The sequence below is a fragment of the Schistocerca serialis genome, chromosome 1 (assembly GCF_023864345.2).
Source record: "Schistocerca serialis cubense isolate TAMUIC-IGC-003099 chromosome 1, iqSchSeri2.2, whole genome shotgun sequence".
Classification (NCBI taxonomy): Eukaryota; Metazoa; Arthropoda; class Insecta; order Orthoptera; family Acrididae; genus Schistocerca; species Schistocerca serialis.
This window is the reverse complement of record NC_064638.1, coordinates 1,103,454,669-1,103,469,457: the sequence shown is the minus strand read 5'-3', so window position 1 is coordinate 1,103,469,457 and position 14,789 is coordinate 1,103,454,669. Positions and strand designations below refer to the sequence as shown.

At 45.3% G+C, this 14,789-nt stretch overlaps 1 protein-coding gene and 1 pseudogene across 6 annotated transcripts in view; both read right to left on the bottom strand.

Annotated features, from left to right (window-relative positions):
* The window catches only part of LOC126416434 (solute carrier organic anion transporter family member 74D), a 237,976-nt gene that overhangs the window by 82,423 nt on the left and 140,764 nt on the right, over positions 1-14,789 (bottom strand). For all 6 annotated transcript variants that reach the window (XM_050084199.1, XM_050084167.1, XM_050084159.1 and 3 more), the window contains one exon: positions 10,643-11,143. In XM_050084199.1, coding sequence (XP_049940156.1) covers positions 10,643-10,922 — 280 coding nt within the window. In that variant the 5' untranslated portion in view covers positions 10,923-11,143. The remainder of the gene's footprint in view (positions 1-10,642; positions 11,144-14,789) is intronic.
* Positions 10,469-10,586, bottom strand: LOC126428475 (5S ribosomal RNA; annotated as a pseudogene).

The window sequence follows — 14,789 nt, the reverse complement described above, 5'->3', positions numbered from 1 at the left end:
CATTTGCTAACTATGCCTATCAGTAGTTAGTGCCTTCCGTAGTTTGAATCTTTTATTTAGCTGGCAGTAGTGGAGCTCGCTGTATTGCAGTAGTTCGAATAACCAAGATTTTTGTGAGGTAAGTGATTTGTGAAACGCATAAGTTAATGTTAGTCAGGGCCATTTTTTTGTAGGGATACTTGAAAGTCAGGTTGCGTTGCGCTAAAAACATTGAATATACGTGACTGTGCTTAAACTGACACAAATGGAAAAATTGTAAAGCTTAAATATCATACAGTGGGAACAGGAAGTTGTTGAATGAGTTAAACATATGCTTGCAGGAGAAGATATTCGGCAGATAGTGTGTTTATCTTGAGGAACTGCAGTAATCAGACGACATACATAACATATTCTTATCAACTGGGAGTAGCGAATATAAAGCAAAAAAATAGAATGATGGGGAATCATAAACACGTTTCTTGAAATATGATATGATGTTTCTGGGAAAATGCGATAATACCGGAATTTATTACAGGGTAATAGTCTTGACCATACAGTATCTAATCGGTTTCAGTTCCCATAGAGTCATCATCCAACCAAAAAGCCACTGCAAGATGCAGTACATTCAAAAGGTTGGTGCTACACGCATCAAAAAAAGTGTTCCATCACGTCTGTTCCGACAGATACGGAACGGGTACAGAAAACTGAGGTAGAGAGCAACATAAACATCATTTCTGCCCTTTTTATTGCTCATGAAAACCACAAATTCGTTTTGTGCCACCTTCAGAGGTGGTGGTCCAGATTTCTGCACACAGCGGTACCTCTAATACCCTGTAGCACGTCCTCTTGCATGCTTGTATTCGTCGTGGCATACTATCCACAAGTTGATCAAGGCACTGTTGGTCCAGATTGTCCCACCCTTCAACGGCGATTCGGCGTAGATCCCTCAGTAGTTGGTGGGTCACGTCGTCCATATACAGCCCTTAAAATCTTTCCCAGACATGTTCGATAGAGTTCATGTCTGGAAAACATGCTGGCCACTCTATTCGACCGATGTCGTTATCCTGAAGGAAGTCATTCAAAAGATGTGCTCGATGGGGGCGCGAATTGTCGTTCCTGAAGACGAAGGTCTCGCCATTCTGCTGCCGATAAGGTTGCACTATCGGTCTCGGAGGATGGCATTCACTTATCGTACAGCCGTCACGGCTTCTTCCATGACCACCAGCGGCGTACGTCGACCCCACATAATGCCACCCCAAAACAGCAGGGAACCTCCTCCTTGCTGCACTCGCTAGACAGTGTGTCTAAGGCGTTCAGCCTGACCGGATTGCCTCCAAACACGTCTTTGACGATTGTGTGCTTGAAGGGATATGCGTCACTCATCGGTGAAGAGAACGTGATGTCGGTCATGAGCGGTCCGTTCGCCATGTTGTTGGGCCCATCTATACCGCGCTGCATGGTGTAGTGGTTGCAAAGATGGACCTCACCACGGACGTCGGGAGTGAAGTTGAGCATCATGCAGCCTATTGCGCACAGTTTGAGTCGTAACACGACGTCCTGTGGCTGCACGAAAATCATTATTCAACATGGTGGCATTTCTGTCAGAGTTCCTCCGAGCCTTAATCCATAGGTAGCGGTCATCCACTGCAGTAGTAGCCCTTGGGCGGCCTGAGCGAGGCATGTCATCGACAGTTCCTGTCTCTCTGTACCTCCTCAGTTTCCGAACACCATCGCTTTGGTTCACTCCGAGTCGCCTGGATACTTCCCTCGTAGAGAGCCCTTCCTGGCACAAAGTAACAATGCGGACGCGATCGAACCGCGGTATTGACCGTCTAGGCATGGTTGAACGATAGACAACACGAGCCATGTACCCTCCTTCCTGGTGGAATAACTGGAACTGATCAGCCAACGGATCCCCTCCGTGTAATAGGCGCTGCTCATGCATAGTTGTTTACATCTTTGGGCAGGTATAGTTACATCTCGTAACAATCAAAGGGATTTTGCCTGTGGTTCAATATCCATAGTTAACGTCTATCTTCAGGAGTTCTGGAAACCGGGTTGATGCAAAACTTATTTTGATGTGTGTGTATGACAAATGTACAAATATTCAGTATGTAACAACCTATTACGCTTTGGAAAGAAGTGTGCAGTCAGCTTTCGATCTAAAGATCCTCTAGTGGCAAAAACCAGAAATCAGTTTAATCGTTGTGTGATGATGACGGTTTATTGCTAACGGTCTCCTGTTTTGTAATAAGCTTGAATAGTCAGCACCTGGGGAGGTTAATTCACGCGGATGGATATTTAAAAATCCACCAGCGAGATGCACAACAGAACTGCGATCACAATCGCTTACAGTGGGTGATAAAAACGCTTGAAGTATCGGAAAATCTGTACGAAGATTTATCTCGTACCTGACATTCGATATGACTTGATCGAAAGTATTGGGACACACCTAGAAAATGTGGAATTGCCCACTGGATGTCACGAGACGTGGATCCGTCAGTGTAAAAGGTGGGCGGTAGAGAAGCAGTTACAGTAGAATGGGTGGATCAGGAGAGCTAAGTGACTTCGACGTAGGTCAGTCACTGGATGTCACCTGAGTAACAAATCCATGAGGGACATCGCACCCCTTCTATAGCTGCCCAAGTCGACTGTTGGTGATGCGAAGGATCAACCACAACTAAACAAGGATAATTGTGAAAAAATCGCATGAAATCAGCGGGAGAAACCACTCTTGAGATCCAAAGTGTTCCCATGAGACTAGCTAGCACAGAGAGAATGCATAGGGAGGTAAAAGGAAATGGATGTAATGTTCGAGCAACTCCTCATAACCTGTACATTTCTGTAGCCAGTGCTAAGCTACCTTTGAAGTGGTGTAAGGACTGGCCAGCGGATGACTGGAAACGAGTGATTTGGAGCAATGAATCACGCTATTCTATGTGGCAGTCCAATGGGGTGGTCCGGGTTTGGCGAATGTTTCGAGAACTTTACCTGCCATCACGTGTAGTGTCAACAGTGAAGGATGGAGAAGATGATTTTCAGGATTAGGACACGGTCCCTTTATGGCACTGCAGAAAACGGATGTGAACATACTTCACAGCGTTGTGTACTACTTGCAGTAGAGGAGCAGTTCGAAGATGATTATGGAATCAATACGACAATGAAGCACCTGCGAGGGAACGGTTTGTGGGCAATAAAATTCCTGACTTGAACTGGCCTACCCATATGCCCTTTGGTACGAGTCAGAACGTCGGCTTCGCTCCAGACCCCAGCGTTCAGTATCGTCAACCGTCTCTGATTTCGGCCCTTGAGGAAGAAATGGCTGCCATTCCTCCACAGACATTCAGAAAAGTCAACGAAAGTGAACTAGCAGAGTTCATGAGCAATAAATGAGAAGGGTGGACATATCTCACATTAATGTCCACTAAAATAGTCCGAATACATTTGATCAGATAGTGTACTCGTATACGAGAACACAAGATGAAACGTCGTCGTGTCTTTATGATTCAGAAACTTAGAATAAGGGCATGGAGTGGTATCATAGACCTCTACCAAGACCTAAGCAGTTTAAGGTCAAACGATCAGCACAGAAACTTATGATAATGGAAGGACTTCACTCTCCTTGATTTTTAGGAAGATATTGTAATTCCAACAGCGAGCTCTACAGTAAAATGCTCCCTAACCGCCAAGCAGTAATTAGCAACCGGAGATAGCCCAAGACTGACAGTGATCTACTTCTATCCAATGTTCTGGATTGGATACACTCTCGTGTCTATCTTGTGGCATAATGTCAGCTTCCGATGAGATGAAAGTGACGATGAAGAACTGCATATGACTTTTTGAAGGAGTTGATTTGAATGGTGGCAGAGGAACTTGAGGATAAAATAGATATAGATAAATTACAATGCATCTTTGACATGAATGGACAGGGTGATAGGTGATGTGTTTTGTACATCAGGGATAGCGTTCGTGGTACTACAGAGGAAGCAGAGAGTTCATCCAAATAACTGAGGACGTAGGGCGCAAGTGCTCTTCTGAGATGGAGACGTTGTCACAGGAGACGAGTTCGTGGCGGGCCTTATCGCAAATGGCAGAAGACGGACGACTAGAAAAAAATCCTAGTGAAACAGAACTCTATGGCGATTACTTATTATATAGAGCTTCCGCAACGGCCCACATTTTAACAGGTCGACTACACGGATCCATAGAAGATGTCCACATAAACACTTTCACCAAATGCTAAAAAACGATACTAAGTATTTTCGTCCTTCTACGAGTTTATTTTTAATTTTTCAGTATAGAAGGAACTCATTTCTACCTATAAAGAATGATAAGAGCATCTTACGGCTATTGGATGTATCTAACGCTACTGGAACTTTTGAGGTGGAGACCATAACTCAGTGTGCCCAGAGTTCGTGCAAGTGCAAGGTATCACCGTCTTTCGAAGCCTGAGGAAAGTCGAATCATCGCTATTGAGGTTCACTGGAGTATCATAAACAAAGATGAAACACACAACTGGTCGCAGGGCAATGACTCCAGAACGAATGGTGGCGAGATGGCCTAAGCCAACGGTGTGGTGAGAATAGTAGGTATTGCTCCTTCCAAAGAAGACAATGGGATTGTTCGACTGACTCTGACAAATAGACGAATGACAACAGCTGAAATTCGAGAGGTTGCAGGCGAAACGCCATGGGGAACCATCGGGAAGAGACTACCCGAAGCTCAGTTGAGATCTCTAGTCCCTATTAGTGGTTTACATTTGGCGCCAATTGCCGATATGGCGAAAGTTATACCTAATGTTCCAAATGATTCGATTTTTCCTCTTTCTTGACGTACATATCTGAGATAGTACCAAATGCTGGTAAAACTGAAATATAAACCTCTATGACAGTCAGCAGGGTCCTGTGCAGACCAAGAGTTAAATGGGACATTGAGTGTCATTATATGGTGTTTAACTACGAACGTAGTTTCTGTTTGTACCTGTCACATCGATGACAACGTGTCTCCTGGCCTCCTGGTGAAATATGGCAGGTAGCAGGGATTTAGTAAACCCATACCTATCGAATTCTTGGAAATCATGCTTTGGGGAGCAGGTGGACGGTATCAAATGACATATTCCAGCAAGATAATGCAAGATCCTACGAGGCAGTTCACACCACTGACGCCTTGAAGAATGGACGGACCTTTGAATGGCCTGCCCAGTCCCCCAAACAGCCAACGAAAGAGCATGTCTAGTATGCAATGGAAAGACATACTTTTATACTGGCCTGTATTGGATGTCAGTACGTGTTTCAGGCATGGAAAGATATTACAGAAGATGAAACTGGTAAATTGTTTGCTTCGACGCCTTAAGGAATACAAGTGTATATTTGCAGCTTTGGGCGTCACTTCTCATACTAATGTTGGCGATGAACGAAGTTCTAAATGGAATTCATTTCATACCTTTCAAGTGGTGTACGAATCCATAATATTTTATAAATATCGGAGTGGTGCCTCGTGATATGACCTTCTTGATTTCCGTCGGTCTAACATTACTGTCAACAAAGCCCACAACTTGTGAAACCAAACTTTATGGAGATTACTTGCTTCTACTCGGTGCCACTTTTTAACAGACAACAGGACAAATCCACAAACCAGCAAACCCATATCCTTATTATAGAGGAAAGTGATTTCTTTTCTTCACTTACACTCATTATATTGTTGTTATTATCGTATTCAGTACGAAGATGGTTTGATCCAGCTCTCCACGCTAGTCTGTCCTGTGCAAGCGTCTTCATCTCTGTTTAACTGGTGCAACCTACATCCCTTTGAACGTGCTTCCTGTAGTTCAGCCTTTGTCTGTCTCTACAGTCCCCTTCGGTTACCAAATTCACGACTTGTAGATGCCTTAAGAGAGGTCATGTCAACCCCTTCTTTCTTTTAATCAAGTTGTCCCATAAACTTTTTATCCCTCGAAACCCGACTCCAAGCCTCGTCAATAGTTATTCGATTTACCCATCTAACTTTCACCACTCTTATGTGACATTACAACCCAAAAGCTTCGATTCTCTTTTTGTCTGAATCGCTCATCGGTCATGTTTCACCTCTGTTCAATGCTACAAGCCAGACAGTTATCTTCAGACAAGACGCCCTAACATTCAAATCTATATTCGGTATTGCCAAATTTCTCTTTTTTTGAAAATCTTTTGTTGCTATTGCCAGTCTACAAAAACTCAAAACATGCCTGTTACTTTTAGCGTCCCTTTTCCGAATATAGTTTCCTTGTTATCAACTGGTTACTTTTTCTAATTTAAATATCCTTTGTTTTCCTATTGTTTATGTTCATCTCATAACCTCTTATCAAGGCATTATCCATTCCATACAACTGCTCTTCCAAGTCCTTTGCCGTCTGTGACAAAATAACTATGTCATCGGCAAACCTGGAAGTATACTCTTCTTCCTGAACTTTAATTGCCTTTCTAAAATTCTCTTTCTCTTCCTTCACTGATTGCTCATTGTACAGACTGAATATCGGGGATGGGCTGCAACCACGTCTGACTCCGTTCTCTCTCTCTAATTCCCTTTCATGTCCTTCGACTTATATAACAGCAACCTGATTTCTTACAAGTTGTAGATTTCGCCCCTTATTGTTTTCAGACAGGATTCAACTAAATTCCCTTTACAGATGTTAAGGAGTTAAACTGGGGACCATCGTGGTTAAGTTAGCAAAGGCATTCATATCCGGAAACGTATCGTTTCTGCGCTACAAGCGAAATACCGCAACACACGTTCAACTCACCCGCATTTTCGGCGCCACTGTCTAAGGTATTACATACGGTATCTGTGTACAAGCCATTCAGTCGGGTTTGTGATCAACAGAGACTGGTTTGGCTGTTTCCTTGTGGTCTTCGTTCGTAATGTACCACTGTACCTGCCCAGAGAGGTTTGCACCTGCTGTTGTCCTTGTTGTCTTGGTTCACACTGTGCTATTGTATCTGCCCAGAAACGTATATACCTGCTGTTGTGCTTGCGGTGTCTGCTCACACAGTACTACTGTACAGCTCTTACCATTCGATACAGTACAGAAGCTGTAGGTACATTTCATTTTTTGTTGTTGCTGTTGACCGTACCGAACTATACATTTGCGGCATACGCCGGCATGATGTTATTGTACGACTGCCTGAGCTGAACGTTCTCCAGACTTAAACCTGCTAGACCACTACTTGACAGGCCACACGAAATCCTTGATTCACGAGACACCTTTGGCATTCGAGGAAGACCTACTGGCGCGTTTATGGCTGCGCCAGATGATGTACGACCAGGCATTGGTCATCGTGTGTACAGAAAGATGGTACGGACGTACCGCATCAGTGTTGACGTCGGTGGTCGTGATATCGAGTCCTGCTTGTAAGTGGACTCAGACGAAAAGCAGCAGGAGTCAGGGACCAACGTTTATTGTCGTATTTTACGTGAATCGGGAAAACGGTACCTGTACGGACTTAGCTTTCATATATTACGATCCGCACGCCCAGCGCAAAACTGCAAGCGATTGAAGAAAAGAGCAGCTGACTCCTGTATATAAGAAGGATAAAAGAGGGCCCCACAACGTTACAGACCAATGTCTTTAACATCGGTTTTCTGCAGAATCCTTGAGCACATTCTCAGTTCGAATACAATAAATTTTCTTGAGACAGAGAAGCTTCTGTCCACGAATCAGCACGCTTTTAGACAGCAGAGACATGAGTGGCTCGAAGACTTCTTAAGTAGCAAAAACCTAGCATGTTGTCCTCGACGGCGAGTGTACATCAGAGACAAATATATCGTCAGGAGTGCCCCAAGGAAATGTGATATGACCATCGTTATTTTTTATGTACATAAATGATTTGGAGAACAGGGCAAGCAGCAGTCTGTTTGGTGATGATGCTGAGGTGAATGGGAAGGTGTCGTGGCTGAGTGACTGGTGGAGATTACAAGATGACTCTAGCTGGTGTGATGAATGGGAGCAGACTCAAAATATAGAAAACTGTAAGTTAATGCAGATGACTAGGAAAAACAAACCCGTAATAGAGTAAAGCATTAGTGGTGTGGTGCTTGACACGGTCAAGTCCATTAAATATCTGGACATAACGTTGTAAAGCAATAGGAAATGAAATGAGCATCTAACAATTGCGCCGGCCGGAGTGGCCGAGCGGTTCTAGGCGCTACAGTCTGGAAGCGCGCGACCGCTACGGTCGCAGGTTCGAAACCTGCCTCGGACATGGATGTGTGTGATGTCCTTAGGTTAGTTAGGTTTCAGTAGTTTTACGTACAGGGGACTGATGACCTCAGAAGTTAAGTCCCATAGTTCTCAGAGCCATCTAAGAATTGCGTTGGGTAGGCGAATAGTTGACCACGGTTTATTGGGAGAATTTTAGGAAAGTGTGGTTCAACTGTAAAGGAGACCGCATATACGACTTTGTGCGACCCATTGTTCCAATGTTTGGGATTCGCACCAGGCCGGATTAAAACAAGATATCGAAGCAATTCAGAGGTGGGCTGCTAGGTTTGTTACCGGTAGTTTCGAAGAACTCGCAAGTATTACAGGGGTGCTTCAGGAACTTAGACAGGAGTCACTGGAGGATGGGAATCATTGGAGGTAAGGTTGCGTTCTTTTCGAGGAGCACTACTGAGAAAATTTAGAAAACCGGCATTTGAGGATGGCTGGAAAATGATTCTACTGCCACTAACGGGTAAGGAGCCCGGAGATTGGAGAGATTAAGGCTCGTACAGAGACATATAGATAGTCCCTTTTCCCTCGCTCTGTTTTGAGTGGAACAGGAAAGGCAATGACTTGTGGTACAGGGTATTCCCTGCCATGCACCATACTGTGCTTGTGGAGTATGTATGTAGATGAATTACTTGTCCGCCACTAAAAGTCCTTTAAGTCTGTGAAGCGGACTTAGGCTCACCCTTTATAAGCAAGGTCCGTCTTCAGGCCACAAGTGGCCCATCGGGACCATCCGACCGCCTTGTCATCCTCACTGAGGATGCGGATAGGAGGACCGTGTGGTCAGCACACCGCTCTCCCACTCGTTATGATGGTTTTCTTTGACCGGAGCCGCTACTATTCGGTCGAGTAGCTCCTCAATTGGCATCACAGGGCTGAGTGCATCCAGAAAAATGGCAACAGCGCACAACGGCCCGGATAATCACCCAACCAAGTGCAGGCCACGCCCGACAGCGCTTAACTTCGGTGATCTGACGGGAACCGGTGTATCCATTGCGGCAAGGCCGTTGCCTCACCTTGTATAAAAAAAGCACTCCGTCTTCAGGCCACGAGTGGCGCACCGGGACCATCCGACCGCCTTGTCATCCTCAGTGGAGGATGCAGATAGGAGGGGCGTGGGGTTGTAAGGGGTCTGTAGGCCCTTACTATAAATTTGCACTCGGCACAGGTCGATAGGGCGAACAATCGATTGTGTCGTGTTGCGAGAGCGAGTGTGGAGTTGAGCCAGTGCCATGTTGCGGGTAGAGGTGTGTGGAGGTCTTTGTTGAAATACAAGGCTTTAACGGAGAAGGGAGTCGCCATCGCCGTGGTTAGACCCCTTTGTACTAGAATAATACCGGGAAGGTGAAGAAGTATTATTACGAAAGTGATCAGTGACATTTCTAGGGCTGATATTTGGTTTCGCGTCCACTGCGCCGGCATCACCTTGGATTGCAGTGTTGGATTGCAGTATTGGATGCAGTGATGGATTAGCGTCTGACGATAATGGAAAATGAAGAGGCCTGTACTGAGATTAGCCGTAATTAGATATGTATGACGAAGGCAGTGGCTGTCTCCCTTTCTTTGTGTTTTTGAGACGAATATAGGTTCGTAATTAGTGAAACTGTGTTGGTGTTTTTCTTGTTACCAGACATTTCATTATTACAGTATTGAACAGGACGAAATGGAAAGTAACAACTTCCGTAGCAGTCAATTCCGATTACCAGCCCCATTAGCTACATGGTCATATTAATAATAAATATTGGGCTGCTATTCGATCAGATCGGGTCGGAATAAATAAACGGAGGTGTTACAGGGTCAGCTCACCGCTCTCCCGGTCATTATGATGGTATTCTTGACCGAACCCGCTACTCTCCGGTCGAGTAGCTCATCAATTGGCATCACGAGGCTGAGTGCACCACGAAAAATGGCAACAGCGCATGGCGGCCTGGATAGTCACCAAACCAAGTGCCGACCACGCCCGACAGCGCTTAACTTCGGTGATCTCTCGGGAACAGGTGTATCCACTGCGGCAAGGCCATTGCTCACCCTCTATTAATAAAAGCACTCCGTCTTCAGGCTACGAGTGGCGCACCGGGACCATCGGACCGCCGTGTCATCCTCAGTGGAGGATGCGGAAAGGAGGGGCGTGGGGTAAGCACACCGCTCTCCCGGTCGTTATGATGGTATTCTTGATCGAAGCCGCTACTATTCGGACGAGTGGCTCCTCAATTGGCATCATGTGGCTGAGTGCACCCCGAAAAAAGGCAACAGCGCATGGCGGCCTGGATGGTCACCCATCCAAGTACCGACCACGCCCGACAGCGCTTAACTTCGGTGATCTCACGGGAACCGGCGTATCGACTGCGGCAAGGCCGTTGCCCTCATCCTGTATAAGGTAGACCTCAAAAAATTAATGCTAGTTATCGTATGACTTACCAATAGTCTTGCTAGGTATCTTGAACCGCTTCTCGATGGTGGTGATGGTGCCATTGTAGTAAGAGTACGTGGCCGAATAGACACACCCCAGGATGCCATACAGGAAGACGAAAGCCTTCTTGTTGGCGAACTTCTGCAGGAAGGCGGAACGCAGAGGGCCGTAGCCGCAGGTGGTGTCGTCGGTGAGCGGATGGTCGCGGTACAGCTGCTCCTCCTCCTCGGGCGTCAGCTCCCCGGGCCGCCTCTTGGCGTCGCCGTTCTTCTCGCTCTTGTCGGCCATGGCTGCCTCGCGGTGTGCTGCGGTGTGCCGCGGTGTGCTGCGGTGTGCTGCGGGCCGCTGCTGGCTGGTCTGGGGTCGGAGCGCTGCGCGGAACTCGGCCGGCTCAGAGGTGGCGGGGCGGCATGTGGCAGTTGAAGCAGCGGCCGCAGGGATGCCGCGCAGCGTCTGAGCGCCCAAGGCGCGCCGGCGCCGCTCTTATAACGGCCAGCCGCCGCTCGCCCCTGCGCAGATAGTGCCGGTCGTCACTCGCGTACCAGATACAGCGAGATAAAACAGGACCTCTTTCCTGGAAACGGCAAGGATCTCGGGAAGGTCGTGCCGATATTGGCCGGTGTATCAGGGAGGTCACACTCCGACGGCGATAAAACGGAGGCTACCTGCAGTCTGTAAAATGTCACAATTAATGAAATGTTCCTGGCTAAGTAGCGTGCCAGGTATAACGGATCTTTTACGTTGGGATAAATTTATTTCATTTTTTGTTAGATGTTTTCGTTAAATAGCTGAGTAAATTGTAATTAGGAATAATTTAACTAAGCAGAGTAGAGAAGATAAAGTCAAAGAGATGATCATCGGGCGGACATTGTCGTAATGTTACGTCATTGCGTTGTTCGGTTGTTAAAACAAGTCGTTTGTGTTCCGTTCTGTTGTTCGGTCGTGCGCGTATCGGAAAGGAATTAATTCGGGGACTAGAATAAACTTTCACATAATAGTTACGATTCGATGTTCCGTCAAAAGGGGTTAACGTCAGTGTTAATTTGAAATGTGGGCGACGGGATTAGTTTTGACAGATACGTGAAAACGGACGTAACGAAAGTTGTTCGCATATCACCCTTGAACGTGACTTTTTATTTAATTAACGATTACGGGCTCATTAAAAGCTATTATCTCATGATTAGGATCAATCCCTCTCTCCTCCTAGATAGTGATCATTCATTAACATTTACGTCATAAGAAAAAGGATTATTAATAAAAGTGATGTTAAATGACAATAACGTGTTGTTCCGTTAGTGTGGAACCGACGCAATATCTCTGAAATGTCATTGATATATAATTTGTGATAAATACTGAACTGAAATAGGAACTATATTGAAATTAGTGAACATTTGATACTGAGACTATAGAAGCAGAAGCGCTTAAGGTTTCTCTTCTCTAAAATGGCAAAATAGTTGCGAACTTTAACTCAATAGTCGACATTATGTATTGCAAAGACATTAGCATTTCATACTTATTTTGACGACGCGCTGTTAAACAAAGGAACGTTGAGTCTCTGTACGAGTAATAAAATTAAATCTAAAAACATAATTAATAACGGCGAACTCCGCTTTAACAAACTGTATTGCGTGTCGTCATCGGGCAATAACCGATCAACCCTGGAGACTTGTGTGGTGAAATTAGAAGTCGCGCGTATAAAACAAACTTAAAAATCCATTCAAGCTACAGTGGAGTCGGCGCAACACGACGTGGACAGTTATACAGGAAATGAATTGGACATTCAAAGTAGTTACATTCCCCCTTGAAAATGTCCTCCGCAGACGAGGACGAAACGTTGGGTTCTAAGGTGGAATCTATTCGACCACGAATAAAGAATAAGTTCAACCAATGTTACCTTGGATTACGATGACAGTGTCGCTATCGTACGAGGGTCACTCCAAAACAAATGCACACTATTTTTGTAAAAATACAGTTTTCATTCTGCATGCATGAAAGCATTACAGTGTGTAGATACATCCTTCCTGATTGTTTTCAAACTTAGTTCGACGTGTTCCGGTGAGTGGCACCGTCACAGCATGTCTTCAAGATGACTGCTACACTTGACGTTCGTCAGGAGCCACGTGCTGTCATAGAATTCCTGTGCTGTGAAAACGAGACAGTGGGAAACATCCACAAGAGGTTGAAAAAGGTGTATGGAGATGCTGCTGTCGATAGTAGTACAGTTAGTCGGTGGGCGAGCAGGTTACGTGATGAAAGCGGGCACGGCAATATTGAGGATTGTCCTCGCAGCGGCAGACCTCGTACTGCACACACTCCAGACAATGTGCAGAGAGGTAACGAATTGGTGACTGCTGACAGACGCATCACAGTGAACGAATTGTCACGCTACGTTGGAATAGGGGAAGCAATTGTTTGCAGGATACTGAAAGTGTTGGCGTTAAAAAAGGTTTGTGCCAGGTGGGTTCCCAGGATGTTGGCAGTGGTTCACAAACAAACACGAAAAACGGTATGCAGTGAACTTTTGGAACAGTACGAGAATGGTGGAGATGAATTTCTTGGAAGAACTGTGACAGATGATGAAACATGGCTCCATCATTTTTCACCAGAGACCAAGAGGCAATCAATGGAGTGGCATCATGCAAATTCACCCAAGAAAAAAAATTCAAAACCGCACCTTCTGCTGGAAAAGTTATGGCTACGGTGTTTTTCGATTCCGAAGGACTCTTGCTTGTGGACATCATGCCAAGTGAAACCACCATAAATTCTGATGCATATGTGACGACACTGAAGAAACTTCACGACTGAGTCGTGTTCGACCACATCGGCAAAAGCAGGATGTTTTGCTGTTGCACGACAATGTACGGCCACATGTCAGTCAGAAAACCGTGGAAGCGATCACAAAACTCGGATGGACAACACTGAAACACCCGCCTTACCGTCCTGACCTGGCTCTATGTGACTATCATCTCTTTACGAAACTGAAAGACTCCCTTCGTGGAACAAGGTTTGAAGATGTTGACTCCCTTGTGCTCGATGCCAAACAATGGCTCCAACAGGTTGGTCCAGAATTTTATCGTGCGGGTATACAGGCGCTGGTTCCAAGATGGCGTAAGGCAATTGAGAGGGATGGAAATTGTGTGGAGAAATGCAAATATTGTTCCTAAAGGATGTATCTACACATTGTAAAACTTTCAGACATGTAGAATAAAAGATGGATACAAAAAAAGTAGTGTGCATTTCTTTTGGAGTGAGCCTCGTATACAGGGTGTTTCACAGTACATGTTACACGTTTCTAGAGGTTGTAGTGCGGACCTAGTAGATCAAGTTTTAGACAGGAACCCACATCTGGAAACGTCATCCAATGCCCCCTCATAGAGTCAAAGTTACAGGTGTCGGCGCCTGTAAATGTCTGTATATACAGGCGATGATGGAGAAGAATAAATGTATCAATTTGAGGTAAGAGTCCCTGTACCGGAAACGAACCAGTCGAAAGTTATAAGCGAAAACCGTTCTGATGCCTCTGACAGTGCACCACATATACTGTTGTTGGTAAGATTGTACCGTAGGTGACTTGGGCGTTCAGAGGAGATAATATGGGCCAAAACAAGGAAAAACGTCCAGTAAACATGGTAATAAGATACATACCTGAGGAGCTATGAGCACTTGTTCAATAGAGGAGATGTGTTTCATAGAAGCGAAGATGAACAAGTGCTCATAGCATCTTACGCATGCATTTTAGAGCCGACTTTTAATGGAATTTTTTTATTTTTTAGGTCCATACTATCACCTCTGAAGGTGGCCTAGCCTACAATTCTAGCGACAATAGTGCCAGTACATGTACTTACGTGTATTTCACCTTTCAGAGGTATCAGAAAAGTTTTCGTTTAGAACTTTCGACTCGTTCGTTTCCGGTACAGGGACCCTTACCTCACACTGATACATTTATTCTTCTCCATCATCCTAGGAAGTTTGTAATATAATCACGGAAGCACCCTGTATACACATACACATTTACAGGCGCCGGCACCTATAACTTCGACTCTCTGTAACGTCGTTGGATGACGTTTCTGGATATAGATTCATGTGCAAAACTGAAGGTGGCAGGGGTAAAATACAGGGAGCGAAAGGCTATTTACAATTTGTACAGAAACCAGA